The sequence below is a fragment of the Schistocerca nitens genome, chromosome 2, assembly GCF_023898315.1.
Source record: "Schistocerca nitens isolate TAMUIC-IGC-003100 chromosome 2, iqSchNite1.1, whole genome shotgun sequence".
Classification (NCBI taxonomy): Eukaryota; Metazoa; Arthropoda; class Insecta; order Orthoptera; family Acrididae; genus Schistocerca; species Schistocerca nitens.
The window spans coordinates 714,075,287-714,097,954 of NC_064615.1; the positions used below are offsets into that span (position 1 = coordinate 714,075,287).

A 22,668-nucleotide genomic window follows, 5' to 3' on the forward strand; every position below is an offset into this window, starting at 1 on the left:
TGCCATTGCCAGTCTACTTTTTATATCCTCTCTACTTCGACCATCAGTTATTTTGCTCCCCAAAGAGCAAAACTCCTTTACTACTTTAAGTGTCTCATTTCCTAATCTAATTCCCTCAGCATCACCCGACTTAATTTAACTACATTCCATTATCCTCATTTTGCTTTTGTTGATGTTCATCTTATATCCTCCTTTCAAGACACTGTCCATTCCATTCAACTGCTCTTCCAAGTCCTTTGCTGTCTCTGACAGAATTACAATGTCATCGGCGAACCTCAAAGCTTTTATTTCTTCTCCATTGATTTTAATACCTACTCCGAACTTTTCTTTTGTTTCCTTTACTGCTTGTTCAATATACAGATTGAATAATATCGGGGAGAGGCTACAACCCTGTCTCACTCCTTTCCCAACCACTGCTTCCCTTTCATGCCCCTCGACTCTTATAACTGCCATCTGGTTTCTGTACAAATTGTAAATAGCCTTTCGCTCCCTGTATTTTACCCCTGCCACCTTCAGAATTTGAAAGAGAGTATGCCAATCAACATTACCAAAAGCTTTCTCTAAGTCTACAAATGGTAGAAATGTAGGTTTGCCTTTCCTTAATCTTTCCTCTAAGATAAGTCGTAGGGTCAGTATTGCCTCACGTATTCCAACATTTCTATGGAATCCAAACTGATCTTCCCAGAGGTTGGCTTCTATCAGTTTTTCCATTCATCTGTAAAGAATTCGCATTAGTATTTTTCAGCCATGACTTATTAAACTGATTGTTCGGTAATTTTCGTATCTGTCGACACCTGCCTTCTTTGGGATTGTAATTATATTCTTCTTGAAGTCTGAGGGTATTTCGCCTGTCTCATACATCTCGCTCACCAGACGGTAGAGTTTTGTCATGACTGGCTCTCCCATGGCTGTCAGTAGTTCTAATGGAATGTTGTCTACTCCCTTTTCCTACTCTTGAATTCCAGTCACCCATGACTACTAAATTTTCGTCTCCCTTCACTACCTGAATAATTTCTTTTATCTCATCATACATTTCATCAATTTCTTCATCATCTGCAGAGCTAGTTGGCATATAAACTTTTACTTCTGTAGTAGGCGTGGACTTCGTGTCTATCTTGGCCACAATAATGCGTTCACTATGCTGGTAGGTTACCCGCTCTCCTATTTTTTTTATTCATTATTAAACCTACGCCTGCATTACCCCTATTTGATTTTGTATTTATAACCCTGTATTCATCTGACCAAAAGTGTTGTTCCTCCTACCACCGAACTTCACTAATTCCCACTATATCTAACTTTAACCTATCCATTTCCCTTTTTAAATTTTCTAACCTACCTGCCCGATTAAGGGATCTGACATTCCACACTCCAATCCGTGGAACGCCAGTTTTCTTCCTCCTGATAACAACGTCCTCTTGAGTAGTCCCCACCCGGAGATCCGAATGGGGGACTATTTTACCTCCGGAATATTTTACCCAACAGGACGCCATCATTTTATCATACAGTAAAGCTGCATGCCCTCGGGAAAAATTACGGCTGTAGTTTCCCCTTGCTTTCAGCCGTTCGCAGTACCAGAACATCAAGGCCATTTTGGTTAGTGCTACAAGGCCAGATTAGTAAATCATCCAGACTGTTGTCCCTGCAACTACTGAAAAGGCTGCTGCCCCTCTTCAGGAACCACACATTTGTCTGGACTCTCAACAGATACCCCTCTTTTTTTTTTTTTTGTTTTGGTTTTAGGGCGCAAAATTGCTAGGGTCATTAGCGCCCGGTCTGTGACTTAGGAAATGGTAAAAAAACGAAAATGGAAGGCAGCAGCAATGGGAACGAAACTCAAAAAATTGGAGAAACTGAACGCAGAAGGAAAGCCTAAAAATCCACTACAGAAAGGGGTTGGTTGTCCCCAAAAAGAGCTTCAAATGACTGACGTCGTCTCACTGGCACTAATGAACTTGAGAACGCGATCGGCCGAGCGCGTGTCATCTGCTAAAATGGACGATATATCAGGCGACAGCTGTAGACGGGCGCGTAATGGAGTAAAATAGGGGCACTCAATTAAAAGGTGTCTTACCGTCCACAGCTGACAGCAGTGGGGACAGAGTGGGGGAGGATCGCCGCTTAAAAGATGTCGATGGCTAAAAAGACAGTGCCCTCTCCGGAGTCTAGTTAAAATTACCTCCTCCTGACGACGCGTTCGGGAGGAAGAGGTCCAAGAACAGGGAAGAGCCTTCACATCCCACAATTTATTAAGGGGAAGTGTCGACCAATGTGCGTGCCATAAAAGAACAACACTTCGACATAAAATGCTCCGTAGATCGGTGAAGGGAATCGATTGAATAGCTGGCCGAAGAAGAGAGACTGCAGCCTTGGCCGCTATATCGGCCGCCACATTTCCACAGATACCAACGGGTCCTGGGAGCCAGAGGAACGCCACCGAGACGCCCCCCAGGTGGAGCAAGCGCAGACAGTCCTGAATCCGGTGGACCAGAGGGTGCACAGAGTAAATAGCGTGGAGACTGAGGAGAGAGCTGAGAGAATCTGAGCAGATAACGTACTGTATCCGCTGATGGCGGCGGATATAGTGGACAGCCTGGAGAACAGCGTAAAGCACCGCAGTATAAACCGAACACTGGTTGGGAAGCCGAAATCGATTTGGGGTGTCGCCAACAATATAGGTACTCCCTACACCTAACGATGTTTTTGAGCCATCAGTGTAAATAAATGTGGCTTCCTTCATTTGTGCACATAGAGCAGCAAATGCCCGCTGATAAACAAGTGAAGGGATACCATCCTTGGGGAATTGACAAAGGTCAAGAAGATTTTAGGAAAGCGGAAGGAAAGAGAATGGAGCAGTTGACGGAAGCGGACTCCCGATGGTAGTAGGGAGGAAGTGTGGCCTGCATACCCTACATCCAAGGAGGCGTCGAAAAAAAGGTCATGGGCCGGATTAGCAGGCATGGAAGACAGATGGCTAGCGTAGCGACTCAGAAGGACTGCTCGCCGATTGGACAGCAGAGGTTCAGCAGTCTCAGCATAGAGGCTTTCCACAGGGCTGGTGTAAAAAGCTCCAGACACTAAACATAATCCACGGTGGTGGATAGAGTCGAGATGCCGAAGAATAGACGGCGAAGCAGAGGAGTAAACTATGCTTCCATAGTCCAATTTCGAGCGCACTAAGGTGCGATAGAGGCAGAGAAGGACCACCCTGTCCGCTCCCCAGGAGGTACCATTCAGTACACAGAGGGTGTTGAGGGATCACAGACAGCGAGCCGAAAGATAGGAAACGTGAGAGGACCAGCACAGTTTTCTGTCCAACGTAAGACCCAAGAATTTAGCGACGTCCGAAAACGGAAGGTTGACAGGTCCTAGATGTAAGGAGGGTGGAAGAAACTCCTTACGTCGCCAAAAATTAATACAAACAGTCTTACTGGGAGAAAAACGGAAGCCGGTTTCGATGCTACAAGAGTGGAGGCGATCGAGACATCCTTGAAGACATCGTTCAAGAAGGCTGGTCCATTGAGAGCAGTAGTAGTAAGCAAAATCGTCCACAAAGAGGGAGCCCGAGACATCAGGAAGGAGACAATCCATAATCGGATTTATGGCAATGGCAAACAGTACAACACTCAGCACGGAGCCCTGGGGTACCCCGTTTTCTTGGGAGAAAGTACGGGAGAGAGTGGTGTTCACCCGCACTCTAAATGTGCGCTCTGCCATAAATTCGTGAAGAAAAAGTGGCAGCTGACCTCGAAAGCCCCAAGAGAACAGTGTGCGGAGGATGCCTGTCCTCCAACAGGTATCGTATGCTCTCTTCAGATCAAAAAATATTGCTACTGTTTGGCGTTTCCGGAGAAAATTGTTCATGATATAAGTGGAGAGAGCAACAAGATGGTCAACTGCAGAACGATGCTTTCAGAAACCGCATTGGGCAGGTGTTAAAAGACTGCGGGAGTCCAGCCACCAAGCTGAACGGCAATTCACCATTCGCTCCAAAACCTTACATACACTACTCGTGAGAGAAATGGGGCGATAGCTAGAGGGGAGATGTTTGTCCTTTCCAGGTTTCGGAACAGGGGTGACTATAGCTTCCCGCCATCGTCTGGGAAAAGTACTATCGGTCCAAATTCGATTATAAAGGCGAAGGAGGTAACGCAGACTATGGTATGATAAATGCAGCAACATTTGGATGTGGATACCATCCAGTCCTGGGGCGGAGGAGCGAGAAGAAGAGAGTGCATGTTGGAGTTCCCGCATGGAGAAAACAGTATTGTAGCTTTCGCGATTTTGAGAGGAGAAAGCAAGAGGTCGCACTTCCTCTGCACGTTTCTTCGGGAGAAACGCTGGCGGGTAATTTGAAGAGCTCAAAATCTCAGCAAAGTGTTGACCCAATGAGTTAGAAATTGCGATGGGGTCCACTAATGTATCATGCGCGACAGTGAGCCCAGAGACTGGGGAGAAACTAGGCGCGCCTGAGAACCGTCGAATCCGACTCCAAACTTCCGAGGAGGGAGTGAAGTTGTTAAATGAGCTAGTAAAGAATTTCCAGCTTTCCTTCTTGCTATGACGGATGACGCGACGGCATCGCACTCGAAACTGCTTATAGCGAATACAGTTGTCCAAAGTAGGATGGTGGCGGAAAACGCGAAGAGCACGTCGCCACTCACGTATTTCGTCACGGCATGCCTCGTTCCACCAAGGAACTGGGGGGTGCCGGGGCAATGCGGAGGTGCATGGTATTGAACGTTCCGCAGCTGTAAGAATAACGTCTGTAATATGTGTGACCTCATCGTCGACGCTAGCAAAGTGTCGCTAGAGACGAAAAAAGTGTCCAATCGGCTTCGCCAAACTTCCAGCGTCGCGGGCGCATATATGGCTGTTGAGGCTGCAGTCTAAGGACACATGGAAAGTGGTCACTCAAGTGTGTATCATCAAGGGTGAACCATTCGAAGCGCTGAGCTAGCGGAACAGTACTGACCGAAAGGTCCAAAGGAGAGAAATTTGTTGTGGAGGCAGACAAAAATGTAGGGTCCCCAGTGTTGAGGCAAACTAGATCCGCTTGGTGGAAGACGTCTAGCAATAGTGAGCCACGCAGACAAGGATGTGGAGATCCCCAAAGCGGGTGGTGGGCATTGAAGTCCCCAACCAGCAAATAGGGGGGTGGAAGCTGACCAAGAAGATGAAGGAGATCAGCTCGTGCCACTGGTGTGGACGATGGAATGTATACAGTACGAAGAGAAAAGGTATATCCAGAAAGGGAAAGACGGACAGAGACAGCTTGGAAGGAAGTGTTTAAGGGGATTGGGTGATAATGGAGAGTATCATGGAGAAGAATCATGAGTCCATGTGCTGGATTGCCTTCAACAGAGGGGAGATCAAATCGGACAGACTGAAAATGGGGGAGAACAAGGCGGTCATGGGGACGCAGCTTTGTTTCCTGAAGACAGAAGATGACCGGCGAGTAGGATCGTAAGAGGATCAACAATTCATCCCAATTGGTTCGAAGGCCGTGGATATTCCAGTGGATAATGGACATAGGGTGAACAGAAAATGGAGGAATGTGACCAAGGTTGCCGTCAACTCAGCGACTGCTCAGAGCTTGCGACCGACAGCATGGAATGGCATTCAGCCGAAGGCAGAAGATCCTGATCCATAGGTTGTTCAGGAGCAGCTCCTGCCACCAGCGATTGGCCGGTTGATCGGCCGCCAGCAGTGCGCCTCGGCAACACAGAAGACGGCCGGGGGCGATTACCACCAGGTGGTGCTCTAGATGACACACACCTTGGCAGAGAAGGAGATAAACTGGGTTTCTTACTAGCCTTCTTGGAAACATGATGTTTAGATGAAGGAGGAACCGATGGTTGTGAAGTTGGGGTACGTAAAAAATCTTCACGAGTATGCTCTTTTTTCGAAGTCTTGGTGTCTGACTTTTGGGCTTGAGATTTAGCAGAACCCGATGAAGGGTGAGCCATAGAGTGGGCAGGCAATAGTGGGGAGGTTGAACGGGTGATCTTTGCACTGGCCGATCTGACGACAGTGGCACTAAAGGTAAGGTCACAAGTCTGCATGGCCGCCTCCTTTGTTGGCCGAGGAGAGGCAAGGACAGTGCTGTATTTTCCAGTCTGAGGCACGGTGGGCTGTCGCCTGGCGAATAATTTTCAAACAGCAAAGGTCGACACCTTTTCCTTCACTCTGATTTCCTGAATGAGCTTTTAATCTTTAAAAATGGGGCAATCTCGAGAGGAAGCAGCGTGGTCACCCATACAGTTGTTGCAACGAGGGGATGGAGGTGGACAAGCACCCTCATGGGCATCCTTGCCACACGCAACACATTTGGCCGGATTGGAAAAGGACTGGCTGGTGTGATTGAACCGCTGACACCGATAGCAACGCGTAGGGTTTGGGATGTAAGGGCGAATGGAAATTATCTCATAGCCTGCTTTGATTTTCGATGGGAGTTGAACTTTGTCAAATGTCAAGAAGACAGTACGGGTTGGAATGATGTTCGTGTCAACTGTTTTCATGACTATGAACAGCTGTTATGCCCTGGTCAGACAGGTAGTGTTGAATTTCCTCGTCGGACAATCCGTCGAGGGAGCGTGTATAAATGACAACACGTGATCAATTTAAAGTACAGTGTGGTTCCTCCCGGACAGGGAAGGTGTGTAGCAGTGAAGTACACAGCAATTTTTGTGCCTGGAGGGCACTGACTGTTTCTAACAACAAGGTGCCACTTCGTAATCTGGAACAAGACTTTACAGGACCTGCAATTGCGTCGACACCTTTCTGAATAATGAAAGGGTTGACCGTGGAGAAGTCTTGACCTTCGTCAGACCAAGAAACAACAAGGAACTGTGGGAACGATGGAAGGACTGTCTGTGGCTGAGACTCATTGAACTTACACTTGTGAGCTGACATAGTAGAAGATGAGGAAACTATTGCAGAAGAATCCCCCATGATTACCGGCGTCTCCGATGGCGCGCTCCTCCCTTGTCGGGGCCCTCCCTGAGGGCACTCCCGCCTTAGGTGATTGTTCACACCTCAGGTCACACCTCCCGACAAACAGACGGAGGGACCAATCGGCACTTTCAGAAGGTATCAGCTCGGGTAATCACCCCTCCCTGGGCCTGGCCATTACCAAAGGGTACGTACGTGTCCTACCTGTCTACCCGGGGTGGGGAATTACGCATTACCCCATCACCGGCTACGCATGGAAATGCGTGGGTCGGTCATCAGACATGCACAGGGAGGAAAAAAGAGAAAGGGAAAGGAAAGGAGAGGGGGTCTCAAATGCCACAGCAGAGAAAAGGGCAAAGAGAAGAGGTAAGGAAAAGAGGACAAGGGACGGACGAAGACTTGCAAGCGGAGAAAGCAAAGAATTTGTTACAGTTTTGAGCGTCCGTCTCCGGACGTAGGCACAAAACGTACTCCCAGAGGGGGAGAAAGGGAAGGAAAGAGGCGGTGGTGAGGGGGGGGGCGAAGATGGGGGATGGGGAAGGATGCGGGAAGGGAAGGTATGCAGCCCGGAAAGGAAGGGAGGCCACATTAGCTCGGGGTCCCGTACTTGCTACGCACGTATCCACAAGATAGTTGTGGACCCCCTGGGGGGTACCCCTCCATTGTGGTTGCACCTACGGTATGGCTATCTGTATCGTTGAGGCACGCAAGCCTCCCCACCAATATCAAGGTCCATGGTTCATGGGGGGGATATTTCTCTTATAATGGGTAATTACTTTGGTGGCTGCTGAGTGTCAGATTTCAATTGTGCACTCTTACAGGGTTCTGAGACTTGGGGATCACAATCCTCTTTCTCCAGAGGTACCTGTAACCTCCCTGGGTCAGTCAGATGACTTCAGATGAATCAGTTGGTGATTCGCACTGGTCAAATGGAGGTTCGTGGGACAGAGTTGTTATGCAGCATTACTGTTGTAGAGGATGTCCAAGTTGGTGAAGCGGAACTACATTCATCTTTGTTCGAATTCTTAATATATTTGCATTTGACAGACGTGGACCCAGGTGTTAGCCAACTTGAGGCACACAAAAAGTCATTGCGGGTGTTTTACTGTTTCAATTTCCTTTCTGTTGGTTGCATCACAAGTGACTTTACTGGTGTGGATGAAGATTTCTTGGTGTGTTGAGCAACTGTAGGAGCTGAAGCCGAGGACACCACTTTAGCACTATGTGATTTCACAACCATAGCACTGAATTAGAGGTTGCAGTTCTGTGTGGCCATATCTTTCATGGGTTGTGATCCCTACACGATGATCTAGATGCTGGAAGTTACACATTACCCAGTCACCATTTACATATCAAATGCATGGGCTGGCCTTCAAGCATGCACAGGAAGGAAACAAACAAAAAGGGAGACCTCAAGTGTTGGAGGAGGAGGACAGGAGAAGTCAGAACAAGAAAGGAAAGAAAGACAAAAATGAAATCCACGTAAGTCTTCCAATACTTTTAAAAGTTGCAGTTTACCGATTGTGCAGAGGACATGATCCCCAAGGAAGAGGAGGAAGAATAGTAGAAGAGTAAGACATGCAGCATGGAAAAGGAAAGAGTATTGCAAGAGCAGGGTCCCATGTGTGCCAAGCAAATATTGACAGAAGAGTTGAGTGTCCCATGGTGGAAAGGGCTTCATCCACCTAAGATATGGCAAAAGAAGTAGCCTTAAGGGAAAGCAGTATGTTGGGCCCTATACCTTCCTTAATGTAACAGTTGCTGTTTGGACTGTCCTCAGTATATGAACTAATATTAAAATCACATTCATTTTACTTGCAAATCTCAAGAACCTGATGTACTTGGTGAAGGATCCTGTTTGTTTACAAGAAACAGTTTATCCAATTTACCTAGACCTGGACATGACACAATCTACTTAACACAATAGTGGGTGTGGCTGTGTGTGTGAATGAACACAATTTTACTAGTACTATTTTGTTACATATTCTTTATGTTTACAGCAATATTACATACTATAATTCAAGTACAGTCCAGATTTACCTTGTTTAATTTTACAAATATGCATGGAGCTGCTTTATGATAGTTGTACATGTTCTCATGAGTGCATGGGTCCCAGGTTTTTATGTCAACATCACAAACCTGACCAGGACCAGGTGGCTTGTCATAATCACAGTTATATATGTTCTGTCCACGTCCTGGTGTGAGACCTGGGGTTTTGTACACTGTAACAGAAAGAAGTTCCATAATTAATAGCAGTCTTTCAACTGTTAGTAGTTCTGTGTCATTCTCTATGCAGTGAGTTACAAATAAAGTTGTTCTATAACTATGTAGCATATCTGTATTGTTAAACCATTAAACCACATCCCAACAAATTTTGGGCCCAAGTTATACAAATCGCAAAAATGACATTTTTAGACTAGGTGAAAACTTAAATTCATAAGATGGAAAGTGCAGTGATAAATTTATTAATATGACAAATATGTTGCATATGCCTGCTGCACACAGATTTCAACTAGAAATTCTGTCATGTGATAAAGAGAACACAAGTCAAAGCACTACTCATCAGAAACAAGATTTGGGGATTATATGTGGAGGCATACTGCAACCTGCTTTGGCTCATGAAGGGTCTCTCAGCTGCTGAAACTGCTTATGAAGTATGGGTAGTGGCAAATGTAAAAGCAAAAAGCAGACTTGATTTTACTTATCAATCACACCGAGCTGGAATAAGTAAAGAAATGGACTAAATTGCTTCAGGTACATCTTAAATTTGAATCGATCTATTCCTCCAAAGGATCTGCTCATGAAACAACACTTTTCAAACTCCTCACACTTCACAAAATGGAACCCAGTAATAATGTGACATAATATCTTACTGAATTCTTCAATGCTGTGGACAAGTTACAAGCAATAGATGTCAACATAAATGCTGACCTGTTGTCAGTCGTGCTGCTCTGCAGTCTTGCAGATAGCCACAACAATTTTAGAGCTGCTATTCAGCCCTGTGACAAATATAGGCTGTCAAGATACTAAAAATAAAAGTCTTGGAAGAACACAATACAAAGATTGATAAAGAGAGTAGAAGCACAAATACCACGGTGTTTGTTAAACTGGGTAAATGTTTCATGAACAAGCCAAAACATACTGTGAATTACAGTGGAAAATCAGTACAAAGATAAATAAAAACAAAATATAAAAAAAACAGTGTAGAAATGTTGCTTTCACAATAAGAAAAGATACATGAAACATGAGTGCTTTTTTGAGAAGAAACTAAGTGGCAAGATGTAAACAATGTCAACAAAGCTCATTGTAGTTTCTCTATGAGTAATAAAATTAAATCCTTTTGGATAGTGATCTGACAATGGTAAGAAGTATTGCAATGAAAGAATGAACTCAATCCTCAGAATGGCAGGCATACACCAATATCTCTCAGTTCCATACAGACCACAGCAGAATGTCGTTGCTGAATGAAAGCACCTTTAGTTGGCTGAAGTGGCTTGTTGCATGCTGCTTGAGGCTGGACTACTGCTATCCTTTTGGACCAGAGCCATCAACACAGTTATCTTCATCTGAAATTGCTGCTTAACTGAAGGACTTTGTTATGGAACTCCATATGAGAAGTGACTGGAGAAAAAGCCTGACCTACATGTCTTTGTATGTTTTGTCAAAAGATGTCATCCTGAATAAATTGCCCAACAAAAGAAACTTCAATCCTAAAGGACATGTCCATAAGAACAGATGCCATTTTGATCCTGCTGCCATTATGAATCAAGACTAAAAGGAATTAATGACATTTAACAGCTACAGGACATTTATGTACCTCAGTGAGTTGAAAATTTGTGTTCAAACAGGATTTGAACCCATGTCTCGTGCTTACTAGGTAGATGCTCTGACTAGCTAGCCATCTGGACACAGTTGTCACTGCAACTGCATGATCTACCCTAGCATGCCTCCCATCAGACTAAAATTCACAGCTTGTCCACACACTACTGATGAAGTGCCTCTACCCATTATCCTCATTATTTGCGACATTTCATCAATAATCGTAAGAGGAATATTCAGTTTCACAGATGCTGAATCGGAAAGTTCTGATGTTGCTAGCAAATCATACAGGCTACAGTTTCACTTCATCCAGATCAGCAATCTCATGATGTTCATGCAAGCAGAGTGATGTTGCTCTTCCACCAACTGAAGACGAGTATATGATCCTCACCGAAGCAGCAAAGGAAGTGATTCACCTGTCAACATTCATGAAGGAGCTGCATTTAGGAAACTGTCATTCAATAACAATCAGTTAGCTGGTAAGTTAGGTCATAACCCAGTTTTTCACTCAAAGGTGAAGCACATTAATACAAAATATGACTTCATGTATCAGGCTCTACAAGAGTATCTGCTGAAACTGGAATATCAGCCAATAGAAGATCCTATGGCGATATGCTGAGGGTGGCTCTTCCTGCACCAAAGCAGGAGAAATGTGTTTAAGGACTTTGACTTAAATCTTAGAGCTACAAATGGAAGACTTTATTCTTAATTTATAACTTCCTGTAAAAATTGTGGGGGCATGTTGCGATTCAAATTTTACCACCAAGTAATATTTTTTGTGTCTATACATGTTGCTACATGAAAATTGTCAAGTCAGTTGTTCATAGATGTGTGTGATTCTCCATGCAGTGAGTCTGAATAAAGTTGTTTGGTAATTACATGTTGTGCCTGGACTGTCAAACCACACACAAACAATTTCAGTATTTTCTACCAGGTCATTTCAACATAAGCAAGGGTGCCAATATACTTTTCTGTGGAATGCATGAATCTACTTCTACATTTGTTGGTGACTCTCCATTCCAGATAAGACATTGCATCCTCCATACAGAGTCCACAATCTAGCTGTAAATTATGTTCAGTAACTCACGATTGTACTTTTCCTAATGGATTTCAGTACATCACATGAAATAGCACTGAGTGGTGTTTCATATTGCCAATGTTTCCAGAATCCATATTGGTTGGTATGGACCATGGGGAGAGGGTGGGGGGCAGGGAGTGTTGTCCGTCTGTTTGGAATACCTCATTATGCAGTTATAGATTACTGCTGCAGTATTTTAAGTCTTAAGAGTACTTGCTGAAGATTACATAGGAATTCATAGACATGTTTCTAGTATAGAAATTGTTATTGTAGTCCACTCAGAATTTCAACACAGATGAACAGGGAACTAAGCCATGCTGCAGCTCACGTTGGTGCTGTTTGTAGATTTCCACCCTCTGTTGGAGGCCAGATGGTATTGTTTAGTTAGCATGGTTGCGGTTGTTTGTCTTCTTCTCATGTTGACTGGCGCCACTCGGTTTCGCAAGCGTTGCCTGTCCGCTAGTGGCAGCAGCTGCTGTTATCAATATGTAGTAACTGTTGCCCTATCTTTGGGGCAACATTGTCATTTTTCCAGGTCGTATGAGTGGGCCAGTTCAGTTGGGGACTCAGGAGGAGCCAGGTCCATGCAGTGCCAGAACACGCCGGGACCGCTGACAGAAGGCATGGACTACCGGATGGTAAGGCTGTGGTCACGAGGGTGTATGACCTCATCGTAAACCAGATCTAACAAGCTTTAAGATGAAAGCATTTCAATTCAAGTAGAGAAACCTCCACCATTGTGATATCTCTAAATTCTCCAGTGACTTTGGTTCGTGTTGCTGCTCGTAGTATTGCTGAGGCGAAGAGCAGCGAGCGAAGTGCTTGATGAAGGCAAATCTGATAAGCTTTCCTCCATTTCTTATTACTATTTACTGCATTCGACTTGTTACAATTTGTTAAGTTCAACCAGCGGTAATTTTTCTTGCCTGGTGGCCGCTAACACCCCAGTTACCTGCCTTAGGGTTAGTGTATGTAACGGCAGTGTCCATTTCCTCACCTTGCCACTGCTGTCCAGTAAGGCGTGTAGTTTTGACAGCTTTATTGGTTGTAGGCCATTTTGTGATTCTTCTACTCTGGTGGTAGTGATTCCTCTCTCATTCTGGGCACTCTATACACAGTGTTCTAGGGAAGTAGTGCAGACCGCTGGTTCCGGCTCTGGCTTATTGTTCCATTGTTGCATTTGGTTTATTGGACATCATGTAGCTTCAACAAGATTATCATTAGTCATTTGTTAGACTGCCACTAGTCTGAGTTACCATCTTGTGAAGTGAATGCAACTCTTGGCTGCCTATCTCATCGCTAGCAAAAGTGCTTGTTGGCAGACCTCCTCTGAGGTCGATTCCTAGAGCACTGTCTGTGGCCCCCTTGGTTCTTGTAAGACATACGTGTTCTAAAAGGAGGTCTGATGGCAGTAGTGCAGCCTAATGCTCCTTCAGCCCTTCAACCCTTCTGCAGGTATAATCTGCCTCAGTACCCTGTAAGCACCTTATGCACTTGCCCCTGTGTTTTATTATTGTATTAGTTATTACAAAACCTTGTAACACCTACATTAAAGGTTATATTTGTCTAGTTAATAGTTCTGGTCACCTTCTGGAATAAATCTAGCAGTGTAGTGTTTAGTGGATGTTAAGGGTTGTGTTGCGAAGTTCACCATCATCTTATTTCATCCGTTTGGTGATCAGTTGTTTGTTTTTTTAAATTAATCTTTGCTATTGTACTTGCTGTTTTACAGCAGGTTTCTAATTTTTTTTATATTATTGCCATTCCTGGTGTGTAAGGCCTTCAGCCATGATTGTGGTCATATGCCTTAAAATTCTAATTTGGTATTTGTATTTTAGCAGTAAGGCTTAAAAACTTATTTACTGCCATTCCTGGCATCTGATGCCTTCTGCTGTGTTTGTGGCAACTTACCATTAATGTTTCAATACTTGTAAATTGCAGTGAGTTCTTAAACAATTATTAATTTAGTGCCATTCCTGGCATGTAAGGCCTTCAGATCACAGTGGCTTGTTTTTAAAATATGATCTGCTGTATCTGTATTTAATGGTGATTTGCTAAATTGTAACTCACTGGAAACACTATCATTTACACAGTTGTTTATTCCTTTTCCACAATCTTAACCGATTCCTGCCTTTCCTTGAGTACCAGGTTTCAGGAACTTTAATAGAAACTGCTGTATGAAAGAGTATTTTGGAAAACTGTTTGGTAAATCAAGATAATTTGTTTTCAAGGTAGACTGTGCAAGAAGTCTTACATAGATATTTTGAAAGTAATAAAGAAAGATCTGATACCTGACAACTCTCTTGAAATTGAATATGTTGCATTGATGACATCCACAGACCTGCCAAAACTATCTTACTCTGGGTAATTCAATGACCAATGCGATTTTTAAGAAATCATTTCATTGTGAAAATTATTTTTAGAAATCTAATTTATTGTTCTTCTTTCTTTTTATTTTTTGGCTGTGAAATAAAAAAAAAATTGAGGACTGATGACTGTACATGTTTTGGATGTAAGGGTACACCACAAAGGTGGGGGTGGGAGGAGTGCCTGGTTTTTAGCTATAATTTTGCTATTATGTTACATAATTTTATCCATGTTGACTCCTTATAACAATTACACTTATCAGATCACTGAATAGTATAATAATAATAATAATTATTATTATTATTATTTTTCTTCCTTTCTTTCTCTGATATTATGTCTGGTCAAAAATGGAAAGTGACACGGACCTTTATCAAGTGTGACTTCCTTTTAACTGTACGGTATGTGTTATATTGCATTTAGGAACTTTTGGGCAATTGAACATGTATCAATAATTACAGATTTCTGTAGTTGTATATATAAGTTTGGATGTAGCTGTATTGCATTGATGTACTGATGATATTGTGTGGTATGACTCTTGTAGTTGATAGTATAATTGGTATGATGTCAACTTTATCCTGATGCCACATGTCCTTGACTTCCTCAGCCAGTTGGATGTATTTTTCAATTTTTTCTACTGTTTTCTTTTGTATATTTGTTGTATTGGGTATGGATATTTCGATTAGTTGTGTTAATTTCTTCTTTTTATTGGTGAGTATGATTTCAGGTTTTGTTATGTGGTGTTGTTTTATCATAATGGTTCTGTTCCAGTATAATTTGTATTCATCATTCTCCAGTACATTTTGTGGTGCATACTTGTATGTGGGAACGTGTTGTTTTATAAGTTTATGTTGTAAGGCAAGCTGTTGATGTATTATTTTTGCTACATTGTCATGTCTTCTGGGGTATTCTGTATTTCCTAGTATTGTACATCTGCTTGTTATGTGATCTACTGTTTCTATTTGTTGTTTGCTAAGTCTGCATTTATCTGTTGTGGTATTGGGATCTTTAATAATATGCTTGCTGTAATATCAGGTGTTTATTGTTTGATCCTGTATTGCAATCATGAATCCTTCCATCTCACTGTATATATATTGCCTTTTCTTAGCCATGTGTTGGATGCGTCTTGATCGATGTGTGTCTGTGTTAGATGATACGGGTGCTTGCCATGTAGTGTTTTCTTTTTCCAATTTACTTTCTTCATATCTGTTGATGTTATGTGATCTAAAGGGTTGTAGAAGTGGTTATGAAATTGCAGTGGTGTAGCCGATGTATTTATATGAGTGATTGCTTTGTGTATTTTGCTGATTTCTGCTCGTTCTATAAAGAATTTTCTTAAATTGTCTACCTGTCCATAATGTAGGTTTTTTATGTCGATAAATCCCCTTCCTCCTTCCTTTCTGCTTAATGTGAATCTTTCTGTTGCTGAATGTATGTGATGTATTCTATATTTGTGGCATTGTGATCGTGTAAGTGTATTGAGCGCTTCTAGGTCTGTGTTACTCCATTTCACTACTCCAAATGAGTAGGTCAATATTGGTATAACATAAGTATTTATAGCTTTTGTCTTGTTTCTTGCTGTCAATTCTGTTTTCAGTATTTTGTTAGTCTTTGTCTATATTTTTCTTTTAGTTCTTCTTTAATATTTGTATTATCTATTCCTATTTTTTGTCTGTATCCTAGATATTTATAGGCATCTGTTTTTTCCATCGCTTTATGCAGTTGCTGTGGTTATCAAGTATGTAATCTTCTTGTTTAGTGTGTTTTCCCTTGACTATGCTATTTTTCTTACATTTGTCTGTTCCAAAAGCCATATTTATATCATTGCTGAATACTTCTGTTATCTTTAGTAATTGGTTGAGTTGTTGATTTGTTGTTGCCAGTAGTTTTAGATCATCCATGTATAGCAAATGTGTGATTTTGTGTGGGTATGTTCCAGTAATATTGTATCCATAATTTGTATTATTTAGCATGTTGGATAGTGGGTTCAGGGCAAGGCAGAACCAGAAAGGACTTAATGAGTCTCCTTGGTATATTAGACGCTTAATCTGTATTGGCTGTGATGTGATATTATTTGAATTTGTTTGGATATTAAGTGTGGTTTTCCAATTTTTCATTACTATGTTTAGGAACTGTATCAATTTAGGATCTACTTTGTATATTTCCAATATTTGTAGTAACCATGAGTGGGGTACACTATCAAAAGCTTTTTGGTAATCAATGTATTATTATTATTATTATTATTATTATTATTATTATTATTATTATTATTCTGTGAGAACTCCAACATTTACTAAAAAGAAACTGAATGCAAATGTCCTAAACATAGAATGATTTGTTACATTTGCAAGGAATGACAAAAAAATATTAGTAATAAAAACTGTCCAAAAAGTAAATGTTAAATTTGCCACAAGTCAGTCACAGAAATACATTTTATGTCCATTATGAAAAGATTTCATGTTTTAATACAATAATCAGTAAAACAGATGAAAACTATGAATAACTGCAATTGGATGTGATGGTTTTGTGTAATAGCAAGATCTTAACATAAACTGAAGTAAAGGAAACAGCACTGACTTACATAATTTTTGGACAACAGTTAAGAACACAAGTAATGTACTGGTATCAGATTGATAAATATATTTAATCTGAATAGCACATCATCAGCACAAAAAGTGATTAAATATTTGCTTTTGTAACAAGCAGAGTTGTGAGATACATCTAAATGAATCTTCATGAATGGAGCTCCAATTGATATTTAAGTACAGATGAAAAAGTCTTAAAAATGGCATTCCCATAATTAAGTAAGTCACATAATTATCAATTTTACTAGATAAACACTAGTTTGTAACTGGATGATTGCATACTTAACAGTAGTAATCTATACTGGCAACTTCTGCCTGTAAATGTATAAATTGACTCATTCCACATCCTTGAAGACACTCTTTCACAGTGTGCTTTATGAAATGATATACGAATGAACGAACAAGAAAAATCACTGTTTAATATAAATTTCATTAAGTTACAGCCTCTCAAAAAATAGCAGCGATTTGGAAACACACAATACCTTCTAAAAATTTATCCAAGCTGTCTGTCCAGTGTTGGAAATTAACTTTCTGAGTACCTTTGTACCAAATTAATGTACTCTCCACATTTTCTTCTGGTGGCATAGGGCGGAACCCAAGACCTATAACAAAATTAAAATAGATTGTTATGAAATTAAAAATAGTGACAACTTGCAAAAAATGAGTTATGTTGCAAAATATAATTGAATCACTTCTTAGTTTTGACTTAGATAATATTTTGTTTGTGTCTCAAACAAGACAGCAAAAACTGTACACCTCTCCCACTCCCACTCCCACATTCATTGTAGGCTCTGGCAGTTTCAAAAGGTAATTAAGTGTGTAGGTATATGTATTTGAGGTTAACTAACCTTATACTATGACATACTTCAGAGCAGATGCAGCCACACACCAAGAAGCAGAACTGTTAAGTTCTGCTTTTGGAATAATCCTTATTTGAGCTACAGTACACACATGGGGGAGGAGCGGTGATGTAAGAAGGGTCACTTGGTCCCTGCTGGAGTCTGTACCAAGACTTTTAATGCATTACTGAATTCACATGTTTCTAGAAATAATGGTCTGTGATGGGAAGTAGTCTCTTTAGCAATAATTATGTAACTTAGGACTGCTTGTATTTCGTGCACTATACAGGAGAAATTTTGTAATTTTTTGGTGTGGTGACAGTTCTCACATCATTGGACACAAACTGCCATCATGCTCTTCTCTGTCACTTCCTTGGACAGTCTCTATTAAGTTGCTAGAAAGGACAGACCTAATATACTGGTGTGCAGAGATCATCACAAATTCTCAGGACAATGCTATCCTGCATCACCAGTGCAACGTGAACTAGACTGTAATCTATCTATCTATCTAATCTAAAAATATCAGTCCCCAGTTTGCACAAGGACACTCACATCTCTACATTCCATAACTTAATTGGAACAATAATTAACCTTTCTCTGTGCAGAAGCAATACCTATTCTGGCTTAGTGATACATTCAGTTATGAAGTGAGTTACTTAGGCCCCCAAAGAACAACCTTATTTTGTACTGTGGGTGTGCTCATCTGTGCTTCATGTGTGGAGATCAGAAAGAGAGAGAGCCATTTTCTCCACTACAAAAAGGACAAAAGTATGAAATTTTAAGATTGAAAAACAAGTCCTCTCCAGGAACAGGCATTTTGTTGAATTCTGTGGAGTCCAATTCATCAAACATGCAGTTATACTTTATGAATACTGCAACCTATCTGGCATGGCTACACAGTAATATGACCAATCAGGGAGACAAGAATCTTTTTCATTCAGTCTGACTCAAGTCTGATCTAGTGGTCAATTTGACATTGGCTTTGGGTGGCTGCTTCTCTATTGGTCACAATTCATACAAACAACCCAAAAATGAGCTTTGGCATAATTTTTTACAGCATCAAAGTTGTACAAGCAATTTTTGAAGTTTATGCCTTGTTTCTACATTCTGAAAAGTATTAGTGGCATTTTAGCTCATTTTGTCACCTTTGTGATTCAGTTTCTCAAAAAAATTTAGTCAGTGAATAACTGTGACTCCTTTACTTCTTGCTGAATTAGTTCCTGGCACATGGCTCACCTTTAAATTAATCAAATCAGTTATGGAATATAAAAAAATGGCAGTTTTAGACTGCTGGCCACAACTTGGATAAATTTCTGCAGATAAGCATTTCTGACATCATAGAGCACATGTGGATTGAGATGTTTATGCATTGGACCTAACTCTGATCAACCTTCATGAACTGTGGGCAGAAGTTGTGTGATCATAGATCAGAATGATTTCCCCCATCATTTGTTGGCTGTTCAAGTCCGTGTCATGATTGGTTGCTGCTGTCAGCAGGACAGAAGAGCTACAAGCTATTAGTTAAGTGTGTACAATTCAACTGCTCATGAGTTTGTCACATAATTCACATATTTTGTAATAAAACTAACAACTCTTATTTTCTTATATCTACAAACAAAATGGCTAAAGTTAGAATTTATACAGAAGTACCTGTACTTTTGAGATTTACCTGGTGATGTTCCAATCAGAGAACTTGATTGAGTCCATCTCGGTATTCTAGGATCCAATGTCTGATAAAATACCCACAGGCAGATGGCAAAGAGGGCAGCAAGGCACGTGTAGAATATGAAGTAGAAGAGCCCAATTTTAGCTGAAAATTAAATGAATTGAAACTAGAAAATTGGCAAGACCAAAATCTAAACTAAAACTAACATTATATCAACATTACTGAGAAAACAGATTTGAAACAAATACTGGAGCTTTAGCTGCTTCTATCAAGTGAAGCACAAACCTATATTGCTAAGGCAAGCAATTCATTTGGGGAGCTTCATTCCTAAGATATATTTTCATTACCATGTTTCTATTATGTTATATTTTAGCCTAGCTCTTCTGTAGCATGAGGAAGAAAATTTATTACTTCAGTCAAATGGAACATGCAATGATGTATTACAGTGCTTAGCTTTTACTTTGTGTCAGTGTCCAAGTTATACATACAGACAAATACTGAATCAGGAAAACAGCTGACACCTTATTTATGAGACTGCTTCAAGTTGGACACAAAACCTTGCTGATTTAAATCATTGAGATACCCACAAGAATTCTAACTAAATATTGGATCAGTTTCTGTTCTAGAAACTATTCTTAATGTAAACCAGACGTCTATGCAAAAAACATTTAGCTGGAGAACAAAGAAATCAGCATCTGTCAGAACTGTATACTTCATTGCAAAATAGGTCTATCAAGAACAAAAAAACACCATTATGCTGAAACTACGAAACCATAACACAACTGTGTAACAACAAGGTATTTCATTCTACATAAAATAACAGTAGCACTCTAATTTCTAATACAGGGAGATGGGCCAGACTCAGACTGAATCCATGCACTGATTTAATAACAAAAGGTACAATATACACAGTGGAACATGTGTGATTTTTTCCAGTGTTTCTACAACCATCTAGCTAATTGTGAAGCTGTTTTCCTGTCACCACCTTGCAATATTTTTTTAACAGAACTCATTCCTTCTAGCCAATAGTTAATGAGTTATACAGAAGAGACATCCATAAGAATCCACAACAACAATTTTAACAAAAACTGTGTTTTATTATGGCATGCCCTGATTCTTATTACATATGTTATAGATTTACACCAATGACTACTCAACCGTCAATGCTTCCTTCCATGGCCAGCTACCTGTTTCTGGATACCTTGTCTGCTGCCACAATACTCTGTCCCTTTTTATGGTGACCCCCACTCCATGGACCATCTCATCTGTTCTTTCTAGGGATTCCCAGTTTTATCTTTTATCTACCAATATAATTTTAAGATACTTAAATATCATATTACCCCATCCTAGATTCAATTTATAACTTTTTTTTTTTTTTTTTTTTACTTTATGGTACTGCATTCCATATGTACAATTTCAGAAATCTTGTCCACGGTACTGTTCAGTATTTGATACAAGCAGTTTTCTGTCAAAACAATCATTGGTCACTATCTTCACATAATGCTTCTGTTTTGACTATCTCATATAATCTTGCATCCTGTATTGTAGAGTTGTAACATTTCTATTTTCATTTCCTGTTTCTGATGATGAGAGTCATTTTCCTTTCTATTCTTCACCACTTTAATTTCTCTGTATCTTTGTTACCATTGCACTGTTATCTAAATATAAAAACTCATGCATAAATGGAGATCACATAGGAAATGTGTATCATATCTGACAGTAGACATGTTCCATGTCTAGTGAGTTATGACCATAGTTACAGAAACTTTAAAATACATACTGGTAAGTAACCAACAATATGAAATTTTGTAACAGTATTAGGTCACCTTAATATCACTCAATTTGAACTAAGTTTCAATTTGATATTCTGCTAAATTCATTTTTGTCTGTTTTCAGTATAGGGTCTAGTACTTTGGCATTTGACATTCAATTTGTAATCTGATATTTGCCTACAACATTTTACAAAAACTCAGATGGAATGTTTTTGAAGGCTAAAGGAAAGGAAAGGAAGAAAAAAACATTAACTTCTAATGTTAATAATTCATGAAAACCACCTCAGCAATATTACTACACATTTACTGTGCTACAACTGGTTTCGTTTATAGAATATCTTTAGGTTGTTATCTGAAGATGTTCTTCAATTGAAACTAGTTGTAACACCATAAATGGTTAATAACACAGCTGAGGTGGCTTTCATTAACCCTTAATGGTATTGTCAGCCTTTGTGCTCAACATGATCAAGATTAGAATTTAACATGCCACCAGGACGTGTGGTCTTTAGAGCCACAGCAAAAGCTCTGTTTAGAGAAGGATATTGCCAAGTAATTTCAATTGAATCCTGCTCACATCAGCCTGATGCAATATTGGGAAAATAGGAAAACACAGTTTGTGTGAGGAGAAGGGCATCTGAACTACTACATTACTGAATAAAGTTCTCATGTTCTGTGTTTAAGAAAAAAGATCTGGTACAGTAGGTTTCAGATAGCCAGCATTTTTTTTTCCTTCTGAAGCTCTTCACTTGGTCTTCTTCAGTATCAACTAGCTCCATAAAGATGTTTGTAGACTGTAGCTGCATATTTGGGACTGCTAAAAACAATCTAATAGTCCAAAGTTAACTGTTTGCAGTGTTTTCTTTCAGAGTTCATGTGAATGCACAGGCTGTGGATGGGTAGAGAGAAGAGGTATTTTACATTCATACACACTTTTTTTGCAGCTGTATGCCGCTGAAGGACAATTACTGAGTCACTTAGCAACACAGGCAGTCTTAAGTTAAATATGCTGCCATGGCCAAAATCAATTTGAACAACATCCTTTTGGGTACCTGGCAGGGTCACTTTTTTAAACGCTAAAGACACAGTGCCCAAAACTAATTTATATAAACTGACCATCTTTGTTCCACTTTCCAACCTTCAGATCACATACCACACCATTTCAGCATAGTACATGGTACTGACTTCAAAGAGCTTTCACTCACCAAGCAGTAAAGCAGAACTTAAGTTTAAAACCTGTAGCTACATCAAGGCTAATGGAAGCTTATGAAAGCTTTAGAGTATTCACATAATAAATCACTGTGTTCACTACTATTTTCTCGTCCCTGCGAAACAATATTTACACTGGAGGATGGAACAGAACAAATAAAAGCATTCGAACATAACACCTAAGTTTATTTGTAGCTAAAATTGTCGGCTAATTGATTTCTTTTGACAAAACGCTAGTTATAGTCGCAATTCAGTCCTTGAGATTCACGTGCTATTTATTATTTTGTATGGTCGGCGATGGTGATTAAGAGCAGGAAGCAGCTAGGAAACTTAAGAACGTGTGCGCGTTTGAATTTTTACACAAGGGTGAAAACCGCGGTGATGCCGC

General features: G+C 40.6%; 1 protein-coding gene across 1 annotated transcript in view; it reads right to left on the reverse strand.

Annotated features, from left to right (window-relative positions):
- Positions 1–22,668, reverse strand: part of LOC126236880 (sodium/potassium-transporting ATPase subunit beta-2-like) — a 320,227-nt gene that overhangs the window by 28,639 nt on the left and 268,920 nt on the right. Inside the window, exons 2-4 of the mRNA XM_049946508.1 lie at positions 19,306–19,446; positions 17,280–17,399; positions 8,992–9,173 (exon numbers count right to left, since the gene is read on the reverse strand). Coding sequence (XP_049802465.1) covers positions 8,992–9,173; positions 17,280–17,399; positions 19,306–19,446 — 443 coding nt within the window. The remainder of the gene's footprint in view (positions 1–8,991; positions 9,174–17,279; positions 17,400–19,305; positions 19,447–22,668) is intronic.